Below are 26,735 nucleotides of genomic sequence, written 5' to 3'. Positions count from 1 at the left end.
TTACCTTGGCGTTTGTGGTGTGTTGGAGCAAAACCTGAACTGGAGCTGGAACTGGCCGGACTGGGCTGTTCCGACTGAAAGTACAAACCGAAACACAACACTAAACATCTCTGCATCAGAGAAACCCACTTCATTTTAAATAACAATAACTGTTTTCTAACGTTCACTGGACAATGACAGGATGAATAAAAGAAGAAACGATAGAAAAGAGCAAATGTCTCATATTCTCTGACACATCTGTAAGATCCATAAATAGAACTGAGATAAAACTGAAAGTATTAAAGAAAAACAGAGTTTGATGCATAAAAGTTGAATATGAAAACCGAATGGAAGAAAGCATGACAGTCAGAATCGTGCAGGATCCCCTCATGTTGTGCACTCCGTCTCCCCAGCCCAGTAATGCAAATGTGAGCATTAGCTGTAATGATTTATGCATAAAAAGTACAAAAACAAAACCAGAAACAATGACAAATGGAACCCACGTTTATTTTTATTTATTTTTTATTTTTTTTTAACCCACGTTTACAGCATTTAAAAGGAGGAAGAAAACCGGAAGAGGATGTAAAACCTCCTCTTTGACTGTGAAACCTTAACCTTATTACATGGAATCTTCTGGAAAATTTATATTCATTTACTTTCATAATCATATGATTCATTCTATTAATCGATTAACTTTTTTGTACTCATAGTATTTTCTGTGTGTTTTGCTAGAAAAATAACTTTTTGTATATTTAACTGCAGCTACTGTTTTGCCCATTTCACTGATACAATCTGGTAAGTCTGTGGTTGATTTTGCTGTTTGCAGGTTTTTTTTTTTTACACAGACGATGCCCCTACGCTGATGACGCACATTTAACGATGCCCCCATTTCATTCGTTCACCAGTAGCCCTCGTAGCCCAGAGTGTCAAACCCAGTATCCACCCGTACGGACAGTTGTGACTAAGGCTTAAGGCAGCTGCAGACGTTTCAAACCGCTCACCGTCTCTCTTGTGAACGTGCAACTGTTTGTGCGTTGAGTGTGTCACAATTAGAAAATGCACAAGATCTTGACAACCTCAGACTCTCACTTTAGGTATTTCTGTGCACCTAAACAGGCCTGATCTGATTATGTGATGAACACTCTGTGCACCCCGATGGACACGGATGGGAAAACCAAAATAAGACTGTCAGTGACGTGTACGCCACATGGGAACGCTCGTCCGGCCCAGAACAGAGTTAAGAATATCCTACACCCCATTGACCGTCCTCGAAGGCCCAAAGCATTTTACAGTCACACACACAGTCACACATTGGTGGCGGCTCCGCTGCTGAGCACTGGCGCCAACCTTCCACCAGAGGTAAGGTAGAATTCAGGGTCTTGCCCAAGGACACTTTGACTAGACCTGCACAGTAAATCGCAAATTTATCGTTATGGCAATATCCAGCTCTGCAATATCCGTATCGCAAAAGTCGACAAAAAAATCGCAATAAATCACAAACCTTAAATGTGTTAAAACAATCATATGGCAACTTGAGGCATTTAACGACTCAAATAAATCCCTTTATCCATTTGACAAATCAGGTGGAGGCCTATTATGTTAGATGTTTGTCACCTATGTCGACGAGAGTCACATAATTTTTAAACTGTTGCAATGAAATGGGAATGATGTTTTTGGTTATTTTGCTATTTGTTTATATACCGCAAATTATATCGTTATCACAATATTAATCTGTAATATCGCATATCGCAAGTTTTCCTCACATCGTGCAGCCCTAACTTTGACACATGGGCGGTTAAGGTGGGAATCGAACCTGCAATCTTCAGATCGGAGGTCGACCGCCCTGCCAGGGTTAACTTATCACTAACGGCTCATGTGGGACACAGAAAGCATCAGTCTTCAGTTCCTCTCACTTTTTACAGGTCAAAACACAACTGAAGGCACAGGTCCACCTACAGCACAAACTGTTAACATGAAAAAAAACATCCAAGCAAAAGAACCCGGAGGCCGTTCTTGTAGAAAAATGTTTGATTTAGAATCGACAAATGTAAAGCCGTTCTCGTCTGTTGTCTGGTCCAGTTTGACTAATTTCCCCCAGCAACCTTTTGTTAGATTTGAACCAAAACTTCCTGTACAGTTGCTCAGCAGGACGTTCGTCCTCCTCTACAGACCACGTCTGTCTGCCGTCCGATGGATCTAATCTTTGTACAAGAAAGTTCAGAAAAGACCACAGCTGTAAAAGGTTGACAGAGTTCATCAAATTAAAAAAGGGGAAAGTAATTGTTGATTGACATTTAGTGAAATCAGAAAGATTAAGACGTCCTTAATGCAGTCGTGATCAAACCAGTCCAATCAGAAAATACGTTCTTTGATCATGAGAAACATTGGTGTTGATCTGAAAAGACAGACATGTCATTTTTGCCTCTTTAAAATCTGCAATGCCTTCATTAAAATGCATTTTTACTAGCATGTTTAAATGTAATTTAAAAAAATACATTTCTCGATCAAGTGGATTGAAGTTGCGGCCCTCCCTCAGCTAGACCCTTCCTTCAGTGGCCCCCAGGTAAATTGAGTTTGAGACCCCCGGTTTACGTGTTCTTAGCGTGTTTATTTCTGCTTCTTCTGTGGTTTTAACACGGTTCATTCCTGATACATCTGTGAAAGTTTCACCTAAAGACCACAACGTTTCTCCCCTTTTCCACTTATGTTCACGTATGACCAGTTTACATCCAAACGTACTTGGTGGCTGTGTGACGCGGCCTAGAGGGCTGCATTGGGATTGGGTCCTGCTGGGTCACGCAGGACCCAACGCAAATCTCACGGGATTGGGTGGTTTGAATTGTGCTGCGGGCGGCAAAAAAAACCCCCTGCGGGATCAGTGCTGCCATGAATATCTCATGAATATATAATAACGGACTACGTTAGGCTGTGCGGCTGTTGGAGTCTTATGTACTGAAGCTCGGTGAAGGCACCAGGTAGAGACGCCCACTGGCCTTTGTCATCTAACCTGTTGTTGGGGGTTTGCAACGCCCCGTTCTTAGGAATTGTGTTCTTTAAAGCCTGATACCGCTGTCGCGTGTGGGCGGAGCTACCAGCTAAAGTTCTGGTCTGATCGCTGCATGGAGCGATGTGTTTCTCAATGCATGGTAGACACTGAGAATGTGGACAGATCAGGTTTATTGTTTTGAAGAGTTCTACTTGGTAATCATGTTTCCATGTTTGAGTTCATAAAATCATCCCAGAGAAAGTCTCTGCTTCAACTCCCGCAGGGAAAGCTGCGTCTGAATCTGACGCCGTGTTTCCATCTCTCTGACAGAGTTTGAAGCCAAAGCCCCTCCCCCGCCTCTTTACCTGATTTTCCTCTCTACCTGTTCACCTGTTCACATCCTCTGCAGCTGAGAGTTGGTTTCCCCCGCAATCCTCAGTCTGTTTTACACATAGAGCCCTAAATACGGTCATCGTAGGTTGCCACGATAGTCGGGGCGCTCTAGTGCAGCAGAAGGATGAAAGAGCTGTGACTCTATCCGGCAACACTGCGCTGGATCAGGAAGGAGCAGGTTACCTGGCATGGACATGATGTCAATGGATGAAGCAGAAAAGAAGCTCAAACGAGGTTCATCGCTTGACACTCATTGTGTTCAGATCTGCGTGCTGATGCCCCACTGAGGCGCAAAACAGCAAAAACCGGAAAAGGCTGAAGCTAAAAAAAAGTATTTTTCAGTCAGGAAAAACTTAATTCATAGATTTTCAGCTCTGTTGAACCATTACAATGCTTTTTTTCCTCCATAAATTCAAATGACTTTGACCTAGAGGTAAGATCGGGCCTAAAAAATCCAGCCCGACCCGACACAGGCCCGCGGGCATTAAAGCCGAACCCGCCCCGAATCCGACCAATTAACTTGATTTGCAGGCCCGAGCCTGAAGCAAACCCCAAAGTTCAATTTATCCCATAGTATTTTTGCCAGAAAAAAGATTTAAGGTTAAAATGTCTACATATTTTTATGATCATGATAAATGCATTTGAACAAAGAAATAATGCTGGAACACAGAATAAGAGGCCAGACTTAGAGAGTGAAAGACAGATCTTGATGCGCACTCGCTTCAGTACGCAGAGAAATTCTGCAGCCGCGGCGGTGCGTGTTTGCCTTTTCAGTTCCCTTGTCTGAGGTTTCTCCTTGACTTCTTGCTGCTCCATATCAGGGATACCTAAACAAAATAGATGCAGACTTGCGGAGGGAAGATTACATTCACGACACGTGCACAGAGCGTGCCCCCTGGCTCTGTGTCTGCGCTTCCTGTTAGTCAATCAACGGTGGGCTGGTGACTGGTGGGATAGAGGGGGCGAGGTCTACCTGTGTGTAACCGTTCTGACGTACAAGATTAATAAAGAGCTGTTTGACAGCCGCCCGCCTAAGGAGCTTCTTCGCAGCCATTACAATATAGTTATTAAAAAAGTCAGCGAGAGAGAAACCCGACCCGAACGTAATGATTGTCATTTAGTGCCCGACCGTCGGGTTCTGACTCGGGCTCCTGCTTAAGATCCTCTACTGTGACCTGCATCTGTACCAGCTGGTTCAGGCCGTCTGTCTGCGCGGACACGCGCACACACGGGAGGATCAGTTTTAACCGAAGGCAGACCCTCCTCCAAAACCATCAGAACCAGAAAAGCTAAACGTCACTCTATCAGAACCTCCCTGAGCCGAGGAGCCCCCACTTTCCCTAAAAACATCTGGGAATGTGTGACCGTCAGTGAACAACAGGATTAGTGAAAATAGATTTAATAATGAAGTTGCACATTACACAAAGAGGAATGCATGAAAAGATGAGGCTGGAGGAGGAGATGAAATTCTGTAATAATATCAATACAAATACGTGTTTTTCCCTGCAGGACGGGAGACGGTACAAAATCAATGCATCTCTATTACTGTGCGGGAATAAATTCTCAGAGTTTTGCGGGTGCGGGCGGGATTGGTCAGAAATTCGGCCGGCACGGGCGGGATGAAGAAAATAGTCCCGCGCAGGACTCTATCCCGGCCTTCAGGCAGTAACACAAACTCATTTCCAGCTGCCTACAACCCCACCTGAGATGCAGGTGATGCCTCTGGGAAGACTCAGCTTCATCACTGCTGACGCTTCAATAAGACCTTCATCCAGTTCACCGTAGAACAGGTTTCAGGCTCCACCCCCTACATGTCACCCCCAGAACTGCGTTCCTGGAAAAACCCTGAGATCAAACGCAAAGCAACACGAGGAATGAGAGCGGCGCCCTGTGCTGACCCCCTCCCAGCCCACCGGGGTCGTTCGCCTGGGGAGAATCAAACACCTGGCATTTGTCACCGCACATCCCCTGCTGTACCCCCTCCTACACAGACACACACTGGATGATTAAACCTTAAAGACCCGCCCACAAAAACACGGGTTCTGTTCAAGTCACGACTCTTCCAGAAAGAGATCCACAAAAGAGAAGCAGCGCCGCCCAACAGGAAACCGCTCAAACGCAGGGCTGGGGGTCTTTCATGGCCGACACTAAACCCTTTTCCTCTTTGAAAGGCTGAAAAGATGAAAGTGCAGCTCCTGTCATTCACAGCCGTGCCCCCCCCTCTCCACTCAGGTGTTGTAAAACCATAAATCTCTGTCACTATTTAACTCTAAAAGAGCCACTTTTATGGGACGCTGCTCCTTCAAACGTGCAGACCAGCCAAATGTCAATGAGAGAACGACAGAAAGGGAATTTCTCCGCCCCCCCCTGAAGGTGCAGCCATGGGGGGGGGGCACAAGGATAAAAATGTTCTGTGAACCCCGCAAACAAATTCGATCAACATCTTTTTTTGGGACAAACACGCCAGCAGCTGATCTCCTGCTGGTTTTATTGCTGGCGACCCCTTTGTCCCTTCAGAACACCCAGCCCCCCCCAGAGCAGTGCAGACCCCCCATTAAAGAGGGCCCTCTTCCTGCTGCTTCTTTGATATCATAGCACCTCCACGGCCAGCGGACCACCAACAATCCTCCTTTCTGCTTCCTGAACAGCCAGTCTAACAGGTTTCCACTGAATCAATAATGTTTCATGTACTCACGTCTGACTTGATGGACTGGTCCTCCATGTCGGAGTCGTTGCGCTCCCCCGCCTCCTGGAATGGAGGGGCACAACTCCTCCTGTGCTCCGGCTCGTCGCCATCTGCTTTATATTTGCTGAAACCCGTCTGCAGTCTGTCCTTTAAACGCCTCTTATCCGAATGCGGAGCGTCTGAGCCCGACACCGGCTTCCCTGATGAGTCCAGAAATCCCTTCTTGCGTTTTTTGGTCATGGGGTCGTTGCCGTCCGGGGCAGGCGGACGCTTGTTAGCCCCCGGGCCGTGCAACACGCCCTCACTGCGGTGGTCCTTGCAGAACGTTTTGGGCTCTTTAAATCCCATCTTAGGATTGCTGTCTCTAAGTGGCTGGTTCTCTTTGGGTTTCCGTGAAGATTCTTTGGGGACTTTGCTGGTTTCCCAGCCGGAGTCTCTGAAGGCACTTTTGGGCTCTTTTAAGTCTTTAGGAGCCTTGACTTTCTGGTCCTTGGAGGGTTTGTGGAGTTTGGGGAAGCTGCTGCTGCTGGTGGTTGAAGAGGTGGTGAGGAGGGTCAAACCACTTCCTTTGGAGCCGTCCTGCTGATCAATAGCAAACAAAATAAATAAATATCAGGAGGAAAATAAAGCATCCAATAAAAGACGATTGCATTCGTTTGTTTCATGCTGGTGGCTCAAAATGTCCATGCAGACAAAATATCCTCTACATGTGCAAACATCATTCAGAAGAGCCAAGAATTTGAGAAAAATAACTGAGTTACTGAAGCTTTAAGCAGGATTGGGGCTGAAGGAAGAAAGAAATGCCTCCTTGGGTCAAAGGGCAAACATAATGGGGCAAAGGCACGAGCTTTCAGACAAACTTCTGTTCCTTAGTGAAAATCTTTGGAGCACAAAATGTAACTTTTTTTGAGCCACTGTGTTCAGGAAGACAAAAGCTGCTTTTCAACAGAAACACTTGCTGAACATTAAAAGTGCTGCAGTGAAAGGAGGAAAATCACCGGCTGGAACGACGGGGGCCATTTGTTACCGGCTCTTCCCTCCAGCACCACTGTCCCAGTTTCATATGAGCAGTAAAGCCATTAAGGCAGTCTAGACGACAATGTCCTGCTACAGATCCGCCCCGCCACCACAAAAGCCTCCGTCGGTCTGTTGACGGGCGACCCTGAGGGCCGGCAGGATGTAAAGCTGCTCATTCTTCACCTCCTCGTAGCCCAGAGTGGCAAAGAGGTTTTAGATGATCCGTCAGGGAGCGCGGGAAAAACCCCTCAATCCTCCAGTTCATCAGAGAGACCCCTTCAAACTAACAAACGAACCGTTCACTGACAGGTGCCAAAGCGGAGTTTCCATCGACACATCCAGGTTTATGTGCATCGCAGTCCTGAGTTGGCCGTTTCAGGAGACGGATGACGTTAGATTTACTGCAAAAGTATTCGTAAAAAGGGGTTCGTACTTGTAATAGCGGATTTGTGTTTGTCTGTACTTAGATCGGAAAAGTCTGTGGGTCCAGACCGAGTCCTTCAATTTGGTCTGGATCGAGTCCTGAACCTTTGGTCTGTACCTAGACTCCCGTCTATCAGATATTTCTGATTCGAACAGGAACTTGAAAGCAAAACCACATGACGAAAGATCTCTTCAGTCATTGGCCAGGAATGACGAGGGCGGGGCAAAGCAACCAGAGGCAGACATAGTAGAAGCCATGCTATCCTGGTCGGGATAAATCACGGATTCAAACTTTATACCGTACAGACCAAAGGTTTGGACACACCTTCTCATTCACATGAATGGGAAGGTGTGTCCAAACCTTTGGTCTGTATTTCTCTGACCGATTTTAAACGTCTGTATTAACGTCAGGTTCAACACTTTTACTTTGGTCCGGTGGAGTCGTGCTGCAGGGCGGTTACTGAGGAGACGACGGCTAAGAAGGAATCACTGATACGTGTTCTTGACATATAGATTGTTGGGGAAACAGTGAGAAGCGATGTGGATCACGTTAGAAGTTGTTCTGATGAGCCTGAATTCATCCAATCGCCTTTCAATGAGTTGCTGCAGTTCCTGGTCTCAGACAGAGTCCGCTTGGGTGAATTCAGACTGAACATTCATTCCAGTATAATGGTGGAAACAAAATCTGGTTCACTCCAAGTGTCCAGTCTGAAGACAGCCTGAGATTTGTGTGTCTGTGAAAGATTGTCTGTAGAAAAGAACCTGTTTGTACCTGTGATGAACTGTTTCGTAACCAGGAACAAATTGTCCGTCCGAAAAAATGTTTAGTCCGTGTGTGAAACGTCACGCGCACACACGAGCACACACATTGAACTATGACAATCACAAAAACCCAAGACACAAGTACGATTCTTTAGCTTCTCAATGAATCAACCAATCAGCAGCCTCTCACTGGGTACCAATCGCTGCGCATGCATCTGCATGAATCCATGCCAGCACAGACAAACGTTTCTTCCAACACAAAGGAGTCAAGATAAAATGGTGAAAGATATCAGAATTTTCTGAAACTAATACCAAACAGCACTTCTTTTTTCAGTTGCATCATGAAATACATCAATTATTAACACATTTTTTGGCATTTCCTTTAGTGAAATCTCTGGAATCCACCGTCAAAAGATGAACTTTGGCTTAAGAACGTGAAGCGCTATCCAGAAGAGAAAATGAGGCAGCAGTGCTTCACACATCTCTGTGAGGTGATGGGATTTCTAGTACATCTAGCTCTGAACGTCTTGTGTGTTATTTGGAGACATAAAGGGCTTGTAGGCCAGTCAATGCAGTCAGAGTCAAAGGCTGTCATTCAGGACTGTTTTTTCTTTCTATTTTACTCTAGAAGTTACCAAGTTGCCAAGTCAAAATGTGAAAAGAAGCATTTTCAACCAGGACTTCTATCCTCACCGCAGCAGGTTTGGACAGCTATTACAGAGCTGGCACAACAGGAAGGATGAAACTTGAATTAATTGGTAACGAGGGGAAAAGCTGTTGAACCCTCTGTGTTCATCAGTGGGGGGGGGCTCTCTGATTACTGTGCAGTGGGGCTGAACCGGTAATGATGAAAACAAAGGGATGAGAGGTAAGAGTGTGACCTCCTGCTCCACAAGCAATTCATCCCATACGCCGTTTAGACTGGAAACCGCTTCCATGTGAATCAGGCCTCCCCTAACCCACCTCCTAACCCACCTCCTAACTGACTCAGTTTAAAGACAATGACAACACTAAACAGAAAGGCAGGCTTATTCTAACGCATCTCAAAATGTGAGCTTCCCAGGATAACGACTTAGCTAAACGCTCAGTAAGGTCGCTCCTTTCATCATTTTTTATGTGTTTTTTATAATCTTCATTCCTCACAAAACCCCAAAGTTGTATTTTGATCCATTAACGCATTTCTGAGAATTCCTCTAAAAACTCTGCTCTCTGAGCACCAGCCCCTCCCAAGCCTGAAAATGAGTGGGTTCTCACATTGTGACGTCACAAAGTGAGGAACCGCTCCTTCCAGGAAGAGTCTGCTGCCAGCTCCGCCCCCAGGCTAACAGACACGCCCACTTTCTCAATGGAGCTAGCGGTGATCTGCTAAACGCTTTCCTTTTAGATGAACATCCATCTTTGTAAAAGTTTGGATGTTGTTTGTTTTCATGGGAGAAACACAGAAACGCTGCCGAGGCCGACTCTAGCATGATGTCATGAAATGGGTGGGACCTACAAGGAGAGAAAGGCGGAGCCTCAGAGATTGAGTCGTCTTACTTCTACTACGGGCATGGTGTGGGTGACAGGTCAGAGTGCACCTGATTTTTACACTTTTTGCCCCCCCCAAACCCAGCGCACTGGTCAAGTGGCCCGTTAGTGCTGTTTGTGTGATAAGTGAACACACCTGCGTGAAATGAGAAAATCTGTGAAGTCTGAGTGGGCGTCTTTCAGGCTCTCCTGTATCACATCTACGAGTCGATTGACGCACCTTAATGATGACTTGAGTGTGGCGTGAGGACGCCGTACGACAGCATTACTCACACGTCACAAGTAAGGGTCAATGGCCTTCAAAGTGTGCCTCAGGCGTTAATTTCTGATAATGCACACTTCGAAGGTCATTAACCCGCTTATACCACTGTAACTTAAAAAATAAATAAATATTCAACCAGTTTTTATTCTTGTTTTTTTTATTGATTTGGATCGTTTTTTTCACAAAAAGCGGAGTATTTGTTATGGGCGCATTGTCACGTAACGTGACACGCCGCACTGGCGCTGCAGTCAAGATTCGACTATCTAAATCGATATCTATGCTGATGATCTCCATGTGTTCAATAAAGCATCAGTTCACCTCCATCCGCTCGTTTTTGTCCAGATGATGAAGCTAAAGTTTGTTTTAAAGGAGCCGGCGCAGTGATACAGAAGCCATGTGACCGGAACTTCTTTTTTAGGCGTGCATCACTTTTTATTCCACACCCAGCAGCCAATCAGAATCGAGTATTCACCTGGACCATGCTATAAGCGCATGTAACTCACATTAGCCTAACTACACGGTCCACCAACCACACGCATGACAATCGTTCCATTTTCAAGACGTGCCTTGGGTTGGCCGTTCCAGCTTCTAGAGAACTACAAGCACACATGAAGCCCCTCCACAGGCGTGGGTCGACCCCCATTCAGGGGTCTGGGCATAAAAACAAAAACCCCTCCAGCTGTGGGCTGTACCTGGCACTGACACAGACCTTTGATCCATGGGCGGGCTTGCTCTTCTTTGGGTCGGACAGAGAGGACGTCAGCGAACTGTTGGGAAGCGTCGGCAGCTTGAGGTGCTGGCTGAACAGCGAGGTCGAGCCTTCCTGCATCACCATCACCTGCTGAGACCAAAGTAACCAGCCAACGTGAGCAGAGACACGACAAAAGCTCAAATCAACGGTGGGCTAAAAAGAGTTCAGATGACTCAAAGGTTCCTGAACGTCTGTAGTGTTGAAGAATGTGGAAAAACATGCACATGTGAGCTTACAAGGCTGCTAAAGATCTTACTTTGGATTCTTCTGAACCACGTTTCTGAGGATCCCGTTGCTGTAAATGAGGAAGAAAAGACAGAAGTCATCCTTTTTCCTAGCTTACTCATCAAACGGTCACATGCTGTTGTGCTGTTCACCAAAAAACTAAGATTCTCTCTACTGGTCGGTCGACTAAACAGATGTAGAGAAACAAGCCTCGACTCCCAAGGCGGTTCTGGTTCTTCCTCTAGTGTTTCACACAAACATCCAGGACTGGACCAAAGCTTAGATGGACGTCCACGGCCTCCTCAGCCGTCATACAGATCAGTGTTTGACTTTTATAGAGGTTGGTTTCGTTTGGCCAAAACTCCCACCAACATTCATCGGTTGTTCCAGTGGAACATGGATGTAATAAACAGACTTAAACGTTTTTGAAGATAAGATTCGGAGACAAAGGTTACGTCTCAGCACGCTTTATGTCGATTCTTGAGCCTTTCCTAAGGCAGAGTCAGGGGTGCGGGGCAAAATAAACAGAGGGCACTTAACTCTGGCCATAAAAATTCCAACACAAGACAACAGGACTCCTCCCTTTGGGGTCAACAGACGGAGGTCTCGGCCAAGCAAACATGGAACAATAGAAGCTTCATGCAATTCAAAGAGCTGGCACAATTTTCCTGACAAAACGGCTTATGATAGTTTGATTCCACAAGAGTGAAATGATGCAGCTGTACTTTTACAGACCAGGTAGGAAGCGACGAGGGTCTTATGACCTCAGCGTTTGTGGTCACCTCAGCTAGGAACAGGTTAAAAAGGTTTTGGATTTTAGGAAAATGTGTAGTACACATGGTCCCTAAAAGAATATCCTTTAGGATCTAAAGCTTAGTTTGGTACCAGAGACCCGCTCTGACACGGGTGTCCCTCGATGCTACGTACACATCGGACACGTGTGGCGTGTCCAGAGCGTGACAAACGGCCACCCTTGACTTTCAGCAGATGCTGTTCACACTGGACTGTTGCTGCCTGACACCGGCGCGTGTCTCACCGAGTCTTCATGTGAAATATCAAAGCGGTGTAAATCTGGCGAGTTGCGCTCCAGGCTTTTTCTTTCACATCTCTATTCCGATAAATGAAAGACTTGATGTCATAGAACTGCAGCCGGGCACAAATCGCAGTTAAACATTTCTCCTTCATGGTCGATTTCAATTCCAAACCTCAGTGTTTTTTTAAAGAACACCATCCATACATCACCACCAAACCTGTCTGGTCAAAGTTCAACTGGTTTAACTTTCAACGCACATTTAATGGCTGCATGTTTTGTACGTAGAGCTTAAAAACGGCCGTGCATGAAAGCGAGACTGTGGAACGCCGAAGCCGAAAACATGCATATGTGTAACATGCATATACGCGGCTTTACATAGACTTTTCTTTGGAAGCGGCTGCCTGAACGTGTTTCTGAGCCCGATGTGAACGTAGAATCAGAACCAGCTGGGACGGACCCGATGCCTGGAGCAGGACTAAAACTGTGAAGCCGAAGCAGCAAAGATCTGGAACAATCTTTCTCATATTAGACAAATTTTACTTTTACTTCAGTCCAGACTTTTTTTTTTTTTTTTTTAGCTCAGTGTAGGGCTAGGAAATATGGCCAAAACTAAAATTTAACTTTTTAGATTAGTTTCCTTTGTCTCCCTTTACTTTCTTTAACAAAGGTTATAAATGACAGAATATATTTAAATGAACTTTTCTATTTTACCATCTTCTTTGAAAGTTGGCCTGAATACAAAAAAACAATTAAATAAATAAATGAGTTTTGGTTTTGCATGACTTTTTAAAGTTTAAAAATGTTGTTCAGCATTTTTCAAGCACTAGCAGCTACGCGCTAACACAGATGAGCGGCGACCTTTGATGACGTCATCGAGCGGCAGTAACGTCTGAATTTGAAGGAAACATCTTTCCCATATCTCTTTGCTTGGAGGGATAAATGTAGGGGTAGGGAGAAGTCGTCCGGGCCTTAGTCTTATGTTTTCTCTTTTTGCTTACAGTGATTGTTAACTTTCATATTTAAAATGTGGTTTTATCACTTTAGGTACAATAGTTTTTGATGAGCTTTTATTTAGTCTTTTTCCTGTGTTGTGCTTTCAATTAACCTCTGCAGGTTGTTTTTCATTTTTAAAGCAGTCGTCTTGAAATCGAGTCGTGACAGCGAGTTGCCATGACTCAATTTGAAGACGACATGACCTGGATGACCGGGAACCTTCACCGACATTTCAAGCCGGTCCATGAAATCGCCTTTTTAAGGATCAGCGTTCGCACCCCTCCAGCCTTCAGCAGCTTCCTTCGAAACTCCTCTGTTGGGTTGTTGAAGGTGAGCTTCTCGCAGCGAAGGTGATTCACCGGTGGATGGCCGTCCAAGTGCAGAAAAAGGTCGTAGTCGAAGCGAACTTTCTTCGGTTCTTCCTAAGGACGGGCATAGAGTCACCAGAACAGAGAGAACGCGTCAGAAGTAAAGTAAAACGTGGCTCCGTGACACTAAACATGCAGCATTGCCTCCTGCATCACATGAGGAAACTGTTCAGCTACAGAATCATCTCTTTTGCTTTGCTTTCAGCGTCAATCATTTTCTTCAAATGTTTTTAAGACTCACAGAAATTGGTCAGATGTTTTGGATCTAATAAAAACGACAGGTGGTTGGCAGGAGTAGCAGCCCCAGAGCTTAAACAGTGCTCATAAAAAAACGCTCTGTCTCTTACTTTCTCCATCAGACATGATGTCACACTTACACACTCCTACAATTACAGCACAGCTGCTGTTTTGGACATGTGTTTGCAGTTTCTGTGAGAAACTCTTGTGTTTGGTGAAGAAGAAAAAGATCTGGTGTGACAGCTGGTTCACATGCATGTCTGTCCCGTTAGCTTTGGGGACATCCGTTTGGTAAACAGTGAAGACATCAACGTCTCCATCCTTGAAATAAAAAGAGTTTAAAAAAAGTAATAAGATGAACAAAATGTTTGCATGTATTGAACTAAACAGATCAATACAACCACAAGGTTCCACAGCTCATTTATAGGCTAGTTTTTTTGGACCCGGAGGAGCATCTGACATTAGAACCAAAGCCAGTTCACACATGTGAGCTTTTAAAATCACTATTAAAACTGGGTCAAACCAGGCTAACGACGACCGCCAAAGGTGCTGGTGACCTACAGGTTGGTGGAGATTAGACTTGTGTTTGTGGAGGAAGAGGAGGAAAGAGTGTTTGTAGACAGCCAGAGAAAAAGAAAGAAAGGCAGAAGAAGAAGCTTTGAATGAGGAGACGTCAACATGAAAACTAGTGGGTCGAGATGGTTGAAAGGTGGATCTGCTGTGTTCAAGAGACCAGATGGGAAAAGAGGAAAACTTATGGATTGCAAGCAGATGTTTGATCATCAGTGGATGAAAAAGAGGAACTGAGGAGGATAAAACTAAGACTGTTTTCCGACTGGACATGTTTGGTTCCCTCAAAGTGAACCAGAGTTCGTTTCCCCAGATAATCTGGGACAAAGTTTCAGTCTGAATACACCCTTTGAAGATCTGATGAATCAGGAATACGATGGAGAACAGAGGAGAAGAGATGACTGTGGAGCTGGAAGAAGCAAAGATCAGCGAGGATGAAGAGTAGAAAGACAGTTGGAGGTCTGGAAGAGTTTAGGAGAGGAGGAAGAAGAGTTTCTGACTGTTGAACAAGATCTTGGAGAAGATGAGGAGGAATGGAGGAGAAATGTTCTGGTTCCATTTTGAAGAAGAAGAAAGGAGATGAGCAGAGAAACTACAGATGAGCCGCAAGGAATTATGGGAAAGAGGAGTGGATGCCAGACTGAGGTCAGAGGAACAACAGTTTGGTTTCCTGCAGAGAAAGAGAAGCAAGGATGTTTGCTTTGAGGAGGTTTCTGGAGAAGGTCAGAGAAGGTCAGGAGGAGCTGAATGGTGTCTTTGTAGATCTAGAGGACAGGATCCAGAGAGAGGAGCTGTGGTTTGGAGGAGGAGGAGGAGGAGGAGGAGGTGGTCTGGAGTGACAGAGAAGGTTGGAATTGTTCAGAGCTGGAAGACAGCAGTGAGATGTTTGTAGGTGAGGAAGAGGAGTTGAAGGAGGAGGGACTGCTCTGTCTAGTTTACTATGATGATGGACAGACTGACAGAAGAGGTAAGACAGGAATCTCTGTGGATCATGATGTTTGCAGATGATGATGTGATCAGTAGTGAGAGCAGGAAGCAGGTGGAGGAACATCTAGAGAGGTGGAGGTTTGATCAGGAATGAAGCTGAAGCAGAACAGAGCATCTGTGTGTGAATGAGAGGATCTGAAGAGGAAGGTGGGGTTACAGGGAGCAGAAGGTGGAGAAGGTGGAGGACTTTGGGTCAACAGTCCTGAACAACAGAAAGTGTAAGAAAGAGGTGGAGAGGCGTCTGCAAGCAGGTTGGAACGGGTGGAGGAAGGTTTCAGGTCTGATGTGTGACCAAAGAGAGTCATCCAGAATGAAAGGAAAAGTGAAGAAGACTGTGGGGAGATGTTGTTGGTTCAGAGACTCTGATGCAGAGACAGGAGGCGGAGCTTAAGACGCTGAGGTTCTCTGTGGGACCAGGATGGATCAGGAATGAATCTACCAGAGGATCAGGAATGAATCCACCAGAGGAACAGGAATGAATCCACCAGAGGATCAGGAATGAATCCACCAGTGGATCAGGAATGAATCCACCAGGATGGATCAGGAATGAATCCACCAGAGGATCAGGAATGAATCTACCAGAGGATCAGGAATGAATCCACCAGAGGATCAGGAATGAATCCACCAGAGGATCAGGAATGAATCCACCAGAGGAACAGGAATGAATCCACCAGGATGGATCAGGAATGAATCCACCAGGATGGATCAGGAATGAATCCACCAGGATGGATCAGGAATGAATCCACCAGGATGGATCAGGAATGAATCCACCAGGATGGATCAGGAATGAATCCACCAGGATGGAACAGGAATGAATCCACCACGATGGATCAGGAATGAATCTACCAGAGGATCAGGAATGAATCTACCAGAGGATCAGGAATGAATCTACCAGAGGATCAGGAATGAATCTACCAGAGGATCAGGAATGAATCTACCAGAGGATCAGGAATGAATCCACCAGAGGATCAGGAATGAATCCACCAGAGGATCAGGAATGAATCCACCAGAGGATCAGGAATGAACCCACCAGAGGATCAGGAATGAATCCACCAGAGGATCAGGAATGAATCCACCAGAGGAACAGGAATGAATCCACCAGAGGATCAGGAATGAATCCACCAGAGGATCAGGAATGAATCCACCAGAGGATCAGGAATGAATCCACCAGAGGATCAGGAATGAATCCACCAGAGGAACAGGAATGAATCCACCAGGATGGATCAGGAATGAATCCACCAGGATGGATCAGGAATGAATCCACCAGGATGGATCAGGAATGAATCCACCAGGATGGATCAGGAATGAATCCACCAGAGGATCAGGAATGAATCCACCAGAGGATCAGGAATGAATCCACCAGAGGATCAGGAATGAATCCACCAGAGGATCAGGAATGAATCCACCAGAGGATCAGGAATGAATCTACCAGAGGATCAGGAATGAATCTACCAGAGGATCAGGAATGAATCCACCAGAGGATCAGGAATGAATCCACCAGAGGATCAGGAATGAATCCACCAGAGGATCAGGAATGAATCCACCAGAGGATCAGGAATGAATCCACCAGAGGAACAGGAATGAATCCACCAGGATGGATCAGGAATGAATCCACCAGGATGGATCAGGAATGAATCCACCAGGATGGATCAGGAATGAATCCACCAGAGGATCAGGAATGAATCCACCAGAGGATCAGGAATGAATCCACCAGAGGATCAGGAATGAATCCACCAGAGGATCAGGAATGAATCTACCAGAGGATCAGGAATGAATCTACCAGAGGATCAGGAATGAATCCACCAGAGGATCAGGAATGAATCCACCAGAGGATCAGGAATGAATCCACCAGAGGAACAGGAATGAATCCACCAGGATGGATCAGGAATGAATCCACCAGGATGGATCAGGAATGAATCCACCAGGATGGATCAGGAATGAATCCACCAGGATGGATCAGGAATGAATCCACCAGGATGGATCAGGAATGAATCCACCAGGATGGATCAGGAATGAATCCACCAGGATGGATCAGGAATGAATCCACCAGGATGGAACAGTAATGAATCCACCACGATGGATCAGGAATGAATCTACCAGAGGATCAGGAATGAATCTACTAGAGGATCAGGAATGAATCTACCAGAGGATCAGGAATGAATCCACCAGAGGATCAGGAATGAATCCACCAGAGGATCAGGAATGAATCCACCAGAGGATCAGGAATGAATCCACCAGAGGATCAGGAATGAATCCACCAGAGGATCAGGAATGAATCCACCAGAGGAACAGGAATGAATCCACCAGAGGATCAGGAATGAATCCACCAGAGGATCAGGAATGAATCCACCAGAGGATCAGGAATGAATCCACCAGAGGATCAGGAATGAATCCACCAGGATGGATCAGGAATGAATCCACCAGGATGGATCAGGAATGAATCCACCAGGATGGATCAGGAATGAATCCACCAGGATGGAACAGGAATGAATCCACCACGATGGATCAGGAATGAATCCACCACGATGGATCAGGAATGAATCTACCAGAGGATCAGGAATGAATCTACCAGAGGATCAGGAATGAATCTACCAGAGGGTCAGGAATGAATCCACCAGAGGATCAGGAATCCACCAGAGGATCAGGAATGAATCCACCAGAGGATCAGGAATGAATCCACCAGAGGATCAGGAATGAATCCACCAGAGGATTGAATCCACCAGAGGATCAGGAATGAATCCACCAGAGGATCAGGAATGAATCCACCAGAGGATCAGGAATGAATCCACCAGAGGATCAGGAATGAATCCACCAGGATGGATCAGGAATGAATCCACCAGGATGGATCAGGAATGAATCCACCAGGATGGATCAGGAATGAATCCACCAGGATGGATCAGGAATGAATCCACCAGGATGGATCAGGAATGAATCCACCAGAGGAACAGGAATGAATCCACCACGATGGATCAGGAATGAATCCACCAGGATGGATCAGGAATGAATCTACCAGGGGATCAGGAATGAATCCACCAGAGGATCAGGAATGAATCCACCAGAGGATCAGGAATGAATCCACCAGAGGATCAGGAATGAATCCACCAGAGGAACAGGAATGAATCCACCAGAGGATCAGGAATGAATCCACCAGAGGATCAGGAATGAATCCACCAGAGGAACAGATCATAGATGTTCTGGAGATCAGTGAAGGGAAGCAGGTGGAGACGTTTGGACAGGTTGGGAAGAGGAACAGTGAAGACAATAAACTAAGTGAGATTTTTATAAACTCACTGATGAGCAAACCCTCTGTTCATATTTTTCCTCTAGAACATTTCAACTCAGTTTGTCCAGTAGCCTGAAAACGTGTGTAACCTGAGTTCTTTTAAGCAAGTAAAAATATAACTGCTGCTCTAAACACTGAAGAACCCACAGGGTCAACTTTGCTCTTTTGTGTTTTGTTTATTTTTGTATTTTAAAGTTTTTATGGTGTTAATTGCTGCTTCACAAAGTGAACAAACAAAAATCAAATTTGGTTAGTTAACTTCAAAAGCCCAGAAGAAAATGGTTGTTTCTCCAGGGTATAAAAAAAAAAAAAACTTCTCCGAATCCAAGTTCCTATTGAACTAAAAGAAACAAACACATAAATCCCAACAGTAAAAACGGTGTTTGCCGTGGCTACGCTGCTGTTAATGGATGAGAATGAAGGTACCTTGCTTTTGAAGTAAACTTCAATGGGCAGAATAAAGCCAGCATATCCAGACTCCTCCACTTTGTACGGCGGATCCTTGCAGACTGAAACAAAAAAAGGTTTTTCCATTTAAACAAAACATAAAACCATAAAGAATCCTTTAAACGTTCTTTCTTTGTTGAGGAACAGAGACTTGTACTGAAAGCAAACCAGTAGAACAGCAAGCAGATTGTACTGATATTTACTGTTATTCATGTTAAAAGAGGAATAACTAGCTGTTTTTCTTCTTTTACAAATATTTAACATTCCTTTTGCTTATATATATATATATATATATATATATATATATATATATATATATATATATATATATATATATATATATATATATATAGTAAAGAAGCTTTTGATTTATTTTATTTGTGGGTGAATTTGCAGCTTCTGTCCTCTGGAGACCTTGTTAGCTCTCTCTCCCATCGATGCTCTGCGGTCCAAATGTAAAAAGCTTTGGTTTAAAACCTAAAAGTGAGGAGCAGGTGAGGACTTCCTGTGCCTCGGTCTGCTGGGACTCTGAAGACAAACAATCTGTGCCGCAGCTGCAGGCTTTTCTCTGGAGGAAAGGTGTTTGTCAGACTTTATCCCCGTTGACGACAGTAAAAATAAAAAAAACTGAGCCCACCGACTCCAAAAAGAGACAATAGAAGCCAGCATCAGCTTTAACAAAACCTTGTTTTGATTTGAAGCTCTGAAGTTCTCATTTGTGGACCATTTGCTTGAATTTCTGATGCTGAACCAAACTATATTTCACTTCTACAAGACACACATTTAGAAACAAAACAGCAACAGGTGTCTGTAAACTGGGCCCCTAAGTTTTCTGATGAAATAAACAACCCAGAACAACCACTTTATACCCCAAAAAGATGCTGCATGTTTCTGTCTATTAAGTTTGGACGGTGGACGGAGTTCAGCATTTTGGATGCCCTCCCTCATCAGCGTAAATCCTAGCCGACGCCCCTCTTAAACCCTGACCCTAGCCATGACCCCAGAAGTGAGGAGTCGTTAGGGCCAGCTTTAGGGTCTCCACTATGACTATTGGTCCTGACAAGGTCAAGGATTTGCTCAAAATTGGTACTAAGAAGGATAAAGGGTGGTGACCCCGTCCCAACACCGCCCCCAAAGCTAACGTTTGGGTTTCACTCCGTGGGTCGGAAATTTAAAGAAAAAATGGTTGTTTCTGCTGAATGAATCAAAGCAAAAGGAATTTGGTAAGACGACAAATCGATTAATACTTATTGAACCGGGCGTGTTGTTCTGGTATTTCCAGACTGAAATAAAAGACTAAATTTAGTTTGTAAAATGTTATCAATATAGGTGCACTCATTCACTGGCAGTGTAGATAATACTCAGATGGAAATGTTGATTCACACTAACCTTTATACCAATAACAACCTTTTCATTAAAATATTCAACAACATTATCATTTCCAATAAAAATGTCAGATTATTGTGTGAAATGACAGATCTATGCATTTAGCTGAGTTCAGGTTTTTAATTAGAAACGTGATCAAGTCCAAGTAAAACGATGCAACAGCTAAAACAGCTTAAGCTACACCGCTAACTAGAAACTAGAGCTAGGCACGCTAACACACTAATCACACAACAACACATTATTGTCTGTATTTTAACACACTTTTGTGTGTTTCTTGCTTGAATCTTTAAATTGACTGTAAAAATCTTTCATGCAGAATACATGCAGACTGTTGAGCCTCTATAGGTGGAGCAGATCTTTATTCTGTAGCAGCAGAGACGTTTTCATTCGTGCTTTACAGGATTATTTGCAGCTTATGACACAATAAAAACTCAACAGAAAACTACAGTTCAGTGTGAAGAATATCCAAGCTGTGACGGGATTTTGGCGGATACTGTTTTACAGGAACACTTGTCACTGAAGACGGACGGTTTCTGCCGATGCAGATACTGAATGTGCAAAAAGGATAAGGCTGCACCACACGAGGAAAACTTGAGATTTGCGATATTAGTGATCAATAAGCGATGACGATATAATTTGCAGTTTATGAACAAAAACACAATTTCCATTTCAATGCAACAGTTTAATTCTAAATAAGAGTCAACATAACTTAAGTTATACCCCAAATGATCCTCGTCTACATGGGAGGCAAACATCTAACATAAAAAAGCTACAAAATGAAGAAATAAATACAGCGCTACGTCCGATTGGTCAACACCGTGGAGGCGTCCGTCCCATTGGTCATAGACATAAAGGAATGTATTTATTTATTTAAGCTTTATTTAATAGGGACAGTGCACATTAATGAACATCTACCAAACAATGATAGGCGTAAACATGCTGGATTATAGCAATGATGCTAATTTGCATCCATAGTCCCTAGGCAGGAAACATAAAACAGGACAAAACAAAAGACAGAATCACAGATAAAATAAGAACACAAGAAGGTGGTACATTATGAGAGTTAAGTCAGTGGCTACAGGACTGGTTTGCTTTCAGCCACTGCTTGAGCTGTGTTTTGAAGGTCTGTAATGTTTGACACTCCCTGATGTACAGTGGAAGACTGTTCCAGAGTTTACTGGCCTTTACAGAGAGAGCGTTTTGTCCAAAGGCTGTTTTTCTGTATGGAACCTCACAGTCCCCCCGAGACGAGGCCCTAGTCCTGAGAGCGCTGTGAGCCCTTTTTTTTAAAAAAGTCAGACATGGGAGGCGGAGCAAGTCCATGTAACACCTTGTACATCAAACAAGCAAATTTAAAATTTTTAAAATTCTCAAAGCTTAACAACTTGTACTTTTTCAAGATATTACAGACATGGAATGACATTGGTTTTCTATATAAGACCTTAAGGGATTTTTTATAAAGTGATTCTATGGTTTTGTTCGTATTTACACCCGTCAAGGACCAACATGTAATACAGTATTCAATATGTGATAGTATCATTGAATGCAAAAACATTCTAGCAGCTCCAAGTGTTATGAATGGTCGTATTTGTTTAAAATTATTCAAATTGAATTTTACTGTATTCAATATTTTTTTAATATGGCTCTTGAAGCTTAGAGTTGAATCAAGAGTCACACCAAGATACTTAAATTTAGAGACAATTTCCAGTTCCTGTCCTTCCAAAAATATACCTGAATGCTTGATGTCCAATGGTTGCTTGGTGAACATCATACAAACAGTTTTAGTTGTATTTAACAATAAGCAAGATTTAGAAAGCCATTCATTTACAGGAACCAGAGCTGAGGTAAGAATAGAGGCTGCTTCTTGGATATTTTTTGCGCTAGTGAAGATGACAGCATCATCTGCATACATTTGAAATTCAACATTACCACATGTGTTTGGCAGATCATTAATATACATAGAAAACAATAAAGGCCCAAGTATTGATCCCTGTGGTAGACCAACAGGGACATCTAAGAAAGTTGATTTAACACTGTTAATACAAACATTGCCAAGTTTACCATGCGACTTGTTCGCTGTGGCGACCCCTGATGGGAGAAGCCGAAAGAGGAAGAAGAAGAATACAAACACTGTTTTCTGAATTCTAGATATGATTTTATCCACTGAATTGCATCCATAGAAAAGTTGAAGTATGTTAATTTAGACAAAAGAATCTCATGATTCACTGTGTCAAATGCCTTTTTTAGATCGAGAAATACAGCGCCGACGCAAGGATTAGAATCCAACATGTTTGATCTTTTCTATAAATAGACAGTTTGCAAACTCTGTTGAATGATGTTCACGAAAACCAAATTGCATTGGATGTAAAAGAGAATGGCCTTTATTTAAATGCTCATTTATCAGTTTTGTTACCCACTTCTCAGCAACTTTAGAGACCACAGGAAGGATACTGATCGGCCGATAATTGCCTATGTTTGAACTATCACCAGATTTAAAAATTGGGGTGACAGTAGCCATTTTCCAAGACAATGGCACACATTTTTGCTTAAATAATAAATTGACCATATGTGTTATTGGTAGAAGTAAGGATTCTTTGCATGGTTTGATGATATTTGTGTCCAGCCCATGGACATCCTTGGCTTTAGAATTTTTTAATGAGCCAATAATTTTAGCAACATCCAGCTCTGTGATTTCTTTTAGAGAAAAAACAGGTTCTGCAGGATCAATAGGTCTGGCAGTCAGAGTAGGTTCTTGAAACATTTCTGTTATCTCCCTAACTGAGTTAATGAAAAAATGGTTAAATTCGATAGTTAGAACAGTTGGATTGATTTCCATTACATTGTTAATTGTGAGCTCAATATTTTTGTTTGAGTCATTCACTTCTTTGCCAATTAATTTATTAAGATTCGTTAAATACTTCAAGCTGCCATGAGATTGTTTTGGAACATTTAAGGTAACCATTTATTGCAATTTTTGGAGTCTATTACGAAATCCATATTTCAAAACTATATTTAGGTGGATTCTCTGGACAGTTCTAAACAAAAACAAAGACGTGAGACTCAGCTCTACACTTATGCGCCCCCTCAGAAAGCATTGCTGATTCTGCTATAGCTCAGGTGGTCAAGGGTTCAAATACCAGCAGGCTTGACAGTCATTGATGGGAAGACGCTTCACCATCACTGGCTCTCAACTGTCTGAAACCTGTGAAAAGCTTTGAATAGGAGCATCTGCTAAATGTAAGATAACACAATGTAAATGTTATTCTGCAGCTTCTGTGAACCAAAGCAGAACTGCTTTGGTTTGTTTTTTACAGTGAATGACACGTTAGTAAAGCAGTCAGGCTTTGGCGTGAAATGATGCAGGCTTGGACACAAGCTGCACCTCTAAACATGAGTCAGCAGGCTTGCATGAGCAATCCACACCCTGCAGCATCATGCATGAAAAAGATGAAGGTTGGAAGACAAATGGGAGTCTCGGCTGGCTTTAGAAGTTCAAGATGAAAAGGTTACCATGATGTGAAGGATTGTCTGAGGGCCGCAGACGCACAAAGCAGCCACTGACCTGTAACGGAAACGTGGTCGCAGGAGCGTCCAGAGGCAGATGAGGTCAGTGTGTTTGTTAACGCGCCCTTTAGATTGAGCTGGCACGCCAATCACAGAACAATGCCAGTCACTCCGTGTTTGTCTGCTCCACACATGCGTCTTTGTAATGATGCCGAGCTCAACTATGGAGTGAACACACAACACTCATTGGAAGAGCTTCTTCCTCAGCTTCTCTCTTTATTGATCTTTTCTCACACAAAGTGTGAAACGTAAGTTTATTACACAGAAAGTTTTCGGTTTATATACAACCATCATCTTGTAGTCTTGATTTTTGATTCCATTGGGGCTTTATCTAAGATAGAACTAACCTCACAGTCGCATCGATCTTGTGTCATTCAAAAGGTTAAAAAGGAAAATCAGAGGCAGAAACAACAACCCGTCTATAAAAAGGGACAGATGTGAAAGCACAGCTGCAGTCTTCTGCTGTCCCATCACGGTCAATTCAAGATTCATTTTCAGCTGCTGCAGTTGAAGAAAACCGTTGGCATTCTTAAGCTTTTATTTCTTGTTCTTATACTTTGCTATAAACCCAACACTCTGAAACAGAGGAGATCAGGCTCGCCCAGTAACCAACCAGTATTTAGATCCCTTTTAAAAACGCACCTTTACAGGCGTGCTGTTGATGAGTTCACTGGTTCTTAAATTTAAACATATCATACTATTGATTTAGTGATTTGATTGACTCTAACCGCGATCACTGTGTTGTGTGTGTTGTGTTTTATCTTGTCGTACTGTCAAACACCTCAATACGTTTTTTTAAGCCTTTTTTGTCTTTTGTTAATTGTACAGCACTTTGTAATCTTGATTTTGAAAAGTTCTATGTAAATAAAGTTTATTATTATCATTTTTATTAATATATTTAAAGCATGCACAAGAAACTTTATTGGGAACAGAACCAGCAACCTCATTGTGTGTTTTATGTACCGGTAGCTGTGACATCTGGACTCACACTCTTCTTTCTAGGAAGGCCTCACCTGCCTCACCTGTCTGACCTGCCTCACCTGCCTCACCTGTCTCACCTGTCTAACCTGTCTCACCTGCCTCACATGCCTCACATGCCTCACCTGCCTCACCTGCCTCACCTGCCTCACCTGTCTCACCTGTCTCACCTGTCTCACCTGTCTCACCTGTGTGGCCTGAGGATCAGACTGATGAAGGAAGAGTGATGACAGTTGATTGGATGTCCAGATGTCAGAAAAAGTATTCAAGCTCTCCTTCTCTTTCCACAGCAGCTAATGAAACAAGTTTACCTGCAGTAATTGTGAAAATAAAAAGAGGACGTAGATTTGTTTACCTCACAGCTTGGTAGTCAGAAACAGTGGCACCAAACTAGCCACAGACTAAAAACTCTCAGATAAAATAAAAGCCATTGACTGTTAAGGTAAAGACTTATAAACTAATAGGTTGTTGTTAAAATCAGAACGCCTACGAACAAACACCCCTGAAATCTTCCTGTCACTAAGAAGGACATGTTTTCTACGTAAGATGAGTTGGTGACGTTCAAAATAAGGTCGGCCGGCTCTTTAAAGCGTGCTTGACCTCAAAAGCTACACAATTGTTTAGTGGAGGCGAGCCGAGGAGTTTCCTGCAGACAGCTTGTTTCAAACACGACCTTGTTCCATTGGCTGAAGCAAAGCATTTACAGCCCAGTTCCTACCTTCAGGTGGGAGCATCTCCTCCCATTCCCCGGCCTGTCACAGAAGCCTGCAGCTCTTCTGGCTCTTGTTCTTACAGGCATCAGGACACAAATTTAGCAAAATAGTTGACAGAAAGAAATTCTCTTCATTCTTTCTGCCACAGACAGTCATTACTGAGGACCACCGTCTGAAAATTCATGTTTGCTGGGTCGTCTTTACCTGCTCTGCCTCTTTATCCGGCTTTAATCCTGAATCTACGGTAAATTGAAGTTTGTAATTTGTGTTTTTACTTGGTTTTTCTGTCTATTGTTCTTAGGATTTTACATGCCAATCAGAGGAAGCCTCTGACTAACCAACAACACTATGTGGATGTTGAGTTACTGTGAAGAGGAAGACGGGTTTAACCCCAGAGAACTGAGTAGACGTTAAGCTAAAGTCCTTAATAAACTGAAGAAAATACAGGAAAGAAGAGTCAATGTTATGAGAATGAACCGTTTGAACAGAACGTGGGAATCTATAAACTGTTGGATAAGACGGGAATTTGGCGTAGAAGTTCTTTTCAATTTTGAACGTTCAATATTAATATTTTGCTCCGTTTTCTTTGAGTACCATATAGTAGCAATAAGCATGAGCCTTTCCGAGCATAACTTGACTGCATGAACATCCATTTCCATCTCCAACCCTTGCATGCGAGTCATCTTTTCTACTGCACTGAAAGCAGTTCACACCATCGACTGTATCACAGAACTGGACTGAGTGAGTGTGACGCCTCGCTACTGACTCTACCAAATGAACTTGATTCAGTCACAATTTCTCTGCAATCCGGACGCCACCATTTGGCGCCAGACGACGACAGTGAGCCAGTATTGGTTCGAGTCGGTCTGAGTCACCGTTTCTATGGCAACCACTCTCACCAATCAGGAGCGAGTGTGTTAGAGGTCCATCCCCCCCCTTCCACTGAAAGCGTGGCTGGGAACATTTAAGGTGGAGGGCCAGTGGCAGGGCTCGACATAGCCATTTGTCCGCTGGCCTGGTCCTGTTTTTCGAGCAGTACGGACCACAAGACTTTATTTTTTACTTGTCCGCTCGGGCCACTAAAATATCTAACAATTAATACATTTTTCACCTTTTACAATAAAGTATATTTTGCGAAAACGTGTAGATTTACCTCGTCTTTATA

The 26,735-nt window shown here is 43.7% G+C and overlaps 1 protein-coding gene across 7 annotated transcripts in view; it reads right to left on the bottom strand.

Annotated features, from left to right (window-relative positions):
- mllt3 (MLLT3, super elongation complex subunit) overlaps nucleotides 1-26,735 on the bottom strand; it is a 41,493-nt gene that overhangs the window by 5,087 nt on the left and 9,671 nt on the right. The window contains exons 3-9 of one of the 7 annotated variants that reach the window (XM_023966208.1): nucleotides 18,909-18,991; nucleotides 13,316-13,459; nucleotides 11,043-11,081; nucleotides 10,745-10,876; nucleotides 6,189-6,626; nucleotides 6,054-6,131; nucleotides 5-74 (exon numbers count right to left, since the gene is read on the bottom strand). In XM_023966208.1, the coding sequence (XP_023821976.1) occupies nucleotides 5-74; nucleotides 6,054-6,131; nucleotides 6,189-6,626; nucleotides 10,745-10,876; nucleotides 11,043-11,081; nucleotides 13,316-13,459; nucleotides 18,909-18,991 (984 nt within the window). Of the gene's footprint in view, nucleotides 1-4; nucleotides 75-6,053; nucleotides 6,627-10,744; nucleotides 10,877-11,042; nucleotides 11,082-13,315; nucleotides 13,460-18,908; nucleotides 18,992-26,735 lie in introns of all 7 variants that reach the window. The other 6 variants (XM_023966206.1, XM_023966204.1, XM_023966207.1 and 3 more) reach the window with 6 other exon arrangements.

Source organism: Oryzias latipes, chromosome 18, assembly GCF_002234675.1.
Source record: "Oryzias latipes chromosome 18, ASM223467v1".
Classification (NCBI taxonomy): domain Eukaryota; kingdom Metazoa; phylum Chordata; class Actinopteri; order Beloniformes; family Adrianichthyidae; genus Oryzias; species Oryzias latipes.
The sequence above is the reverse complement of the archived record's forward strand: the minus strand, read 5'-3'. Positions and strand labels throughout refer to the sequence as shown.